The sequence below is a fragment of the Sinocyclocheilus anshuiensis genome, unplaced genomic scaffold (assembly GCF_001515605.1).
Source record: "Sinocyclocheilus anshuiensis isolate Anshui unplaced genomic scaffold, SAMN03320099.WGS_v1.1 scaffold2032, whole genome shotgun sequence".
Classification (NCBI taxonomy): Eukaryota; Metazoa; Chordata; class Actinopteri; order Cypriniformes; family Cyprinidae; genus Sinocyclocheilus; species Sinocyclocheilus anshuiensis.
Window position 1 is genome coordinate 34,851 of NW_015558648.1, and position 7,736 is coordinate 42,586.

Sequence of the window (7,736 nt, forward strand, 5' to 3'; positions counted from 1 at the left end):
ACTTCCGTCTGCTAGCCATCAGAGGTCACCCTTTCCATTTTCATTGACTCTCGCACTACACACTGTTGCATATCATCCCGGACTACATATCCCATCATCCATTGCACTGATTGCACACAGCTGTAACCAGTCACACACTCACTATATTACCCCCACTCAGATCCTTTTCAAACTGCTGAGTATTGTTAGCGATTATCCCTCCCCTAGCCATAGCAACATTACAGAGCCAGTTTAGTTTTTCTGACTTAGTTCCCAGTCTCAGTTCTTAGTCTTGTCTTGTCTTGTCTTGTGATCGCCTGTTACCTGATTATCTGCCTGTCTGGGTTTTCTCTCTTCTTGTTGTTTGGACTATGTTTGCGCCTTGCCTGGACCATTGCTCGTGTTATCGGATTACTCCTCTTGTCAAACCCTCTGGATATTGTTAGCCGTCGATCAACCCACACCTTCCTTTGGATACTCTTTTGTCTTGCCTGCAATGTACCTGTTTGCCACTGTCTGACCCATGCCTGTTTTATGACCACTTCTCTGTCTAAATAAAGCCTTGCAAATGGATGCATTTCGCACGTCTCGTCGGCTCCATTACACCCTCCCCCCTCCCTAGATTATTATTGTTATTATTTATTTATTTATTTTCAAAGCAAATGCAGAATTCTCAAAGGCCATCCAATACATTTTTAATGATCTGGAAAATTATTGTTAATTATTGTTACAAATAAATTTCACCATGGCACATTTTATTAATACAAAATGTATAAATATGAATAGTTGTCAGGAATAGAAAGCAGATTGTCAAGCAGATGGGTGTATTCTCTTTAGACCTGCATTTATAAAACAAAGAATTGACAATTGTTAGAATAATAGCATCAAAATGACAGAACATCAACTAAAAATTACCATTATATTAAAACAAAAAATCAACACTCACCTTTTATTTTTCTGAGGTGTGCCGGTGTTTTCTCCTGTTACACAATAGATGTTGAATGTGAAGCTGAATATTTTCATAAAATATATAATAATAATGTAGGTTAAACTGTACTTACTGATGATAGTGACTCCAGTCACCCCAAACATTTTTAGTTAGCGGGTCCTGCGCTCGGACGCAGAAAGTATATGTTTTTTTTAATTTCACATTGTAATGTGTCTCGTTTGTTTCATTTTTCTGTTTTGAGAAATTAAAATCTTTAATATTTTGATGTTAATAAACAACAACAACAAAACATAAAAAAGCATTACAAATTTTGCCTTACTTCGACACGACTTCCCTTGTAGTCACAGCTATGACTGCTGGGAACCACTTTCACTTCATAGGAGAGGGGAAAGAAACTGCAGGGGAAACTCCACGTTTCAGGGGGGTGCCACTCAAATACATCGTCTTGGATCTTGGTGATACTAACTTTATCTGGCTTAACTGAGGGATTGAATAACAGTTTAAAAGAAATCAGCAGTCTAGTACAGTGGGGCTGGGACCCACGAGGGGGCCTCAAGATGATTTAAAATTGATGGCCTGAGGCTGAAATTGATTGATTGATTTTATTTTGAGTGAACTATTCAATTAAAACTTCTGAAATCCTGAAATGTAATTATTTTTATTTTTATTATAATTATTTTAGATATTTATTTAGACATTTACTTTTAGTTATTTCAGTTAAACTAGGAATGTCTAAATGCTGAAATAAGCTCTGAAAATAAAACTATGGGGCTAGTGGGCTTTTGAATATTTTTAAGGAAATGGGGGCTTTGGAGTCAAAGTAGTTGAGAACCAGTGGTCTGGTATCATTTAACTGTTACTAACAAATTTATTTGTCAGTTCTGTTCACTTTTTCATAAACAACTTGTTCATTCCCTTCTGTGACTTGCAATAATGTCAAAATAAACTTGTACATTTTAAGCACTTATTTTGATGTGTTAACTAACATACTAAGGCACATGTAAAATACTAATTTAGGCCTAAATGTAGTGTGTTATTTAATTTTACATTTGAAGTTATATTTGAAGTATTTTAAATATACTAAATTGAAACTTCATCATAACGAATGTGTAATTAGAATACATTTAAATATATGACATACAAGTTTCAACAGAAATGGCATTTAAGTATATTTTAGTTTACGATAATTGCTTGTCAGTACATTCAGCTGTACACTTTAACCATATTTATTATGAATTATGAAATTACAAATAAAAACTTGAGTGAGAATTTTTTTTTTTAACATTTTAAGTTAATTGTAAATAACATGCAAGTCTCTGAAAACATTACATTCAGTTCACACTTCTTTATATTCTTTTAATATATATTATTTCCGTAATAAGTACTTTTTTAAAAGTATATGCTAAAGTGTAGCCTATTTCTTTTTTACTAGGGAATTTACACACAGGCTAATGCAGGGGTTGTTATGCAGGGATGTGCATTGCATGTAGCGACCACCCGGGGGCACACAAAGCTCTTACCAATGTCTCGGATGAGGAAAGTCCTGTGGTGCTCCTCCAGCCTATACAGGTTTCTGACAAACAGCGTGAGGTTGATGCTCCTAGATTCCTCGGAGTAAGGACAATAATCCTTGTCAATACAAGTCAGCCCAGATATATCAGAGTCCAGAGTGCAGTTGATGAGACTAGAGTTTCTGTATAAAAACAAGGCCAGTTCAGCATTAATTTGCTGTTTTAACATAAGCCTAATTAAATTGATTGCTTAAGCCTATACTTAATTAATCCAGAATAAAAATAATCATAAATCATTACCGGATTGCTGTGAAATATATCACTGCTCTTTGGATCCGTTTCTGATGCCATTTCCAAGAGCAATTAAATTGTCCATCATAGTTTCTTGCGGTGCAAGAAATGAATTCTATGCAGAGGAAAAGTTAAGCAGTTTCATTTAAGATCAGTAGCCACAATGAGAAAAACTGATAGCATTCATATTTATATTGCACAAAATATATGAAAATTTAATGAATTACAGTAGTAATAAGAAAAACAGTAGGCTTGGGTGGCAAGTGTCTTGAGTTATGAGTTAATCACTGAATCATTGGCTCATTCACAGATCCATTAATAATTAATTAAGCAAGACAACTCTGATGGAAACTGGTGAAATAACAATATCTTAATAAATATCACCATACTTCCCCAGCTACTTAATCACAGTATATTAAGATATTTAGATACAAATATTATGTATATAATAATAAAAATTATGTATTATAAATATACAAATGATGCATTATCTAATTAAATATTAACTTATATGCACTTACATTGCATATATTTCCAGAACAGAAATATGAATATTGTATAAAGTTAGCTTCAAAATTCTTGTTTCATTATGTTAACAAATTAAAGATTTTTACATATCTCTTTTTATCATTCGATAAATCAGAAAATCCTGCTAACAGTCAGAAAAAAGTTATATAAATTAGGCAATGATATATTAACAAACCCCTCAGTAAAAACCTTCAGAATATATAGGGATAAAACTGGAAAGTTTGGGAAGTTTTGTATGTTAGTGCTTTTAAAGCAGAAATTTCTGGCTCAGTGCGTGAGAAAAAAAACTTATATTGGGGAAAAAAAAATCTATGAAAAGTCTTTGAAGGTTCTACAAATGCAAATACATAGTGTAATAACATAAACTTGGATGTTTTCTTTCCACTAGAAGACATGTTATTCAAGCAAAATAGCCAAAAATCTCAGACTTGAAAAAAGCATGAAAAAAAAAGGTTTTGCCTATAGTGTTTTGCCTTAATGAATGAAAGTCTTTATAAGTGACTCTGTGATTCATTAAATAAAATTATTCTTACTCTGAGACATGGCTTCTTTTGTAACAATTCTCATTGAAGGAACTGTACAATTTTCCAAAATGCAGATGTTGAGTACATTTGTCTTAAATGTAATATTAAAGTAAAATATATAGCCAGGGCTTGACATTAACACCTGCTGATGGACCCTTTTCACAGACTGTGATGACACATTGTAATGGTCGTCAACATCGTAAATGTGGCAACGTTTTTTATATTTTTATTTAAAAAATGTCCATTTATAACACTATACTTTGTATTATATTACTTTTGCATCAAATTACAAAAAAACTAGTTAACGCTGCTGTGTTTCTAATACCGAGGCTGTGGGAGTAACAATACATTTGACATCATTCTCTCTTCTGACTGCAGAGATTTTATCAATCTGTTTTTTCTTATTTTTGAAAGTCGTGAAAAGTTTTGTTTTGCTATTTGAGCAAATGGGATCACAAAAAATATATATTTGTGTTGTCTCCCTATTTGTGTTGTATACCGCTATAGTTTACCCAATTCTGACGACTTCTGATACTGAGAAACCCAGAAATGCGAAACGCCTTGAGCTTGCGCTAGTGACTGACGTCACATGACACTGCAACCAATAAGTCCCCGTGGAAAAGTGAATCTAGATAGGGTAAATTCAGCACGCAATATTCAGCTTTAATAATTTTAAATTTAAAATTTTGTACATTATGTAAAATGTAATTTCCAATGTAAAATTGTGGCCAGTGAAAATGTTAAGTGGCCAGTGACTTTAGAAAACCACAATGGTGAGCAAAGAAGTTAATAATTTTTTGGTAACACTTTCTATGAAGCCCGTATTTATAATACAGTATAAGGGTATTCTTAAGGCATTATAATGAATGCATAATGCATTATAAAAAAACTTATAATATGTTATATCAACTCATGAATAATCATAACAGTTATAATACATCATAATACTTACGTATCTGTGGTTATAAGTTTAAGAGTATGATTATTTATAACACACAATGAACACCATATTAAATCTACTTCATTTATGCTCAAGAATGGTAGAATCTAGTATGGTAGAATAAGTTGACGTACTTGCAAAGACACTTATAGTCAGTTTATCTGTTGGTTGACCATCAAAATAAAGTGTTAGCAAATATTTACATTAGCAGACATACTAATACTCTAATGACCGCTAGTTGATATGTAGTTGCAGAGTCACTTATCAACAGCTGTTTAAAGGGTACCATCAAAATAATCAAACTGATATTACAATAAAAATAGTTCAAAGCAAATGTGTCATATTACACATTCATCTGATCTGATATCTGATCTTATGGCTGTTTGAGAGACATATTTTTATTATTATTATTATTATTATTACTACTTATAAGTGGTCTTTTACGGGCTTCATAGAAAGTGTTACCCTTTTTTTTTTAAATGGGCATATATTTTAGTACTTGATGTTTAGTTAAAGATTTATTTTATTGTGAATTTTGATTAAGTAAAATGATCTGCAGTAAAAATGCCTTTATATGAAGTGAAGTGACGTGTGGCCGAGTATAGTGACCCATACTTGGAATTTGTGCGCTGCATTTAACCCATCCAAGTGCACACACACCCGGAGCAGTGGGAAGCCATATTGCTGCGGCACCCAGGGAACAGTTGGGGGTTTGGTGCCTTGTTCAAGAGTTTCACCTCAGTCATGGTATTAAGGATGGAAGAGAAAGCTGTACATTCACTCCCCCCACCGACAATTCCTGCCGGACCTGAGACTTGAACCCACAACCTTTGGGTTACAAATCTGACTCTCTGACCATTAGGCCATGACTGCCCCCCCAAAAAGGTAAAAAATTTTACAAAATGTTGTACAATTATGTTTCTCTATCAATAGTCAACAAATACTGTTCAACTATACTTTGGGACCAGAAAAAAACTTTAAACGATTAGTAGGCTACATTCTAACATGAATTCTAGTGTAAGTGTGACCGTCATACTTACCTGTGTCACTAGATTGTATAAGAACTCCTCCTTTAGGAAACTCAACTGGATGGACCAGTAGTAGTGTGTAATTCAGAAGATCTCTGTTTGGTCTGTGACATGTGAAGTTTCCCACACGCAGCCCATCTATCGTAACAGTGATGTGGTTTCTTGTCTCAGAGATGCTTTCCCCATCCCTCTCCCAGCAAATTTGTTCTCCTTTATATTGATCTCCACAATGCAGCGATACCTCAAAGCTGGACAGATCTGATACCTCCAAAGCCACAACTATAACAGTAAAGCTTATTTATGAGACTCACCACTTGATTTGATAGCACAGTAAATAAATTATGTCTTCTACAACAAGCCATATATTTTTATTCACCGAGGATGCATTAAATTCCTCAAAAGTGACAGTAAAGACATATATACAAAAGATTTATATTTCAAATAAATGCTGTTCTTTTAAACTTTCTGTTCATGATAAAATCCTGAAAGAGAAAACTTCCTGTGAAATACACAGGAAGAAATCCTGTGCATTTATTTTATAATATGTGGAGTTCGCTGTTTTATTTCCTGGTTTAGCCAAGTGGGAATAGCCTTCAAAGGACGCGCAAACCCGAAGGGGTACGCTAATTTGAGCTAGTTATGGAAATATGAATGCAAATGTCTTCATTTTATCCATCCTTTTTATCCTATTCATTTATTTGTTTTAATTCTTGTTTTCCATTATCTTTTTATGTATTTATTGATGTAGTGAGGCAAGAGTTTATTTTAATAATGGTAAAATGGGAAAACGTATTTAAGATGCCTTGAGGATATTGTATGCCGTGTCTGGAGGATAGTGAACAGATTTTGTTTGAGAGTATAAAGAAACGTCTCAGGTTACTTATGTAACCATGGTTCCCTGAGTAGGGAACGAGACACTGCGTCCTCTAGGGGTCGCTATGGGGAACGCCTCGTCGTGACCCGTGTCTGAAGCATACATTGAAAAAACACCAACAACACGTTGGCCAGCGACAGCCCATGACGTCACTACTGGTTCGCACCGTGCGAACCCGGGCGCTCGATAGGAAGCAGCATGCTCATAGTAACCCTCAATGGTGAGGGGAGCGATACTTCCAAGTATGTCAAAAAAATTTTCACACTGGTTGAGTGGAGCCCAAGGTACCGGGTCTAACCAACTCAGAGAAAGGGAGCGAAGCTACAACGCGTAACCCTTACCGTACAGGATTTCAGAAAGTGCACAAAGTCTAGCGTGCACACTTACCACTTATGTGGATTTGTAAAAAAGTGCGCAAAGCTTAACGTGCTGCACTTATTTTAGAGTTTTCCAAGCATCTGTTTACAGATACCCGGGAGGACCTACCTTAGAAAGGACAGAAACACACCGGTCCTGGAAGATGCTGCAAAGAAATCTCGCAGAAGGATTATACACACATAACCACTAGCACATGAAATACATATATATATATATATATATATATATAGAATGGATCATACTCACACACCATGGTTCCCGTGCCGGAAACCCGATCCAGAGGTGATTCCAGAGAAACCTCTAGTCCGGACCATCAGTAAGGTGGTTGCTATGAAGTCATAGAACCAACGAAAATATCATAGTTCCAGCATAGGACACTTTAATGCAGGATAATTCCCACCTAACCTCGGTCAAGTGGAGTACTGGTGGTTATGGGGGAATTAGGAAGGGGAAGAATAAGGGCAGATGTGACACCCCGGAAGGAAATGAGTAGATACTCACGTATCACTCTGATCTGGACGAAAGCGCTGACGCCTTGTCTGGATCACATCCCTTAGGAATATATATAAAATGGATCACATATCCCGCGCCGAAACCCCGCTCAAAAGGCGATTCCAGAGAAGCCTCTAGTCCGGACCATCAGTAAGGTGGTTGCTATGAAGTCATAGAACCAACCAAAACATCATAGGTCCAGCATAGGAGACTGTAATGCAGGAAATTCCTACCTAACCTCG

General features: G+C 35.5%; 1 protein-coding gene across 1 annotated transcript in view; it reads right to left on the bottom strand.

The window, feature by feature from the left end:
* Nucleotides 1-731: 731 nt before the first annotated feature.
* LOC107681002 (interleukin-12 subunit beta-like) overlaps nucleotides 732-7,736 on the bottom strand; it is a 9,864-nt gene continuing 2,859 nt past the window's right edge. The window contains exons 2-8 of the mRNA XM_016477113.1: nucleotides 5,763-6,029; nucleotides 2,740-2,845; nucleotides 2,449-2,621; nucleotides 1,248-1,408; nucleotides 1,041-1,159; nucleotides 926-959; nucleotides 732-818 (exon numbers count right to left, since the gene is read on the bottom strand). Coding sequence (XP_016332599.1) covers nucleotides 929-959; nucleotides 1,041-1,159; nucleotides 1,248-1,408; nucleotides 2,449-2,621; nucleotides 2,740-2,845; nucleotides 5,763-6,029 — 857 coding nt within the window. The 3' untranslated portion in view covers nucleotides 732-818; nucleotides 926-928. The remainder of the gene's footprint in view (nucleotides 819-925; nucleotides 960-1,040; nucleotides 1,160-1,247; nucleotides 1,409-2,448; nucleotides 2,622-2,739; nucleotides 2,846-5,762; nucleotides 6,030-7,736) is intronic.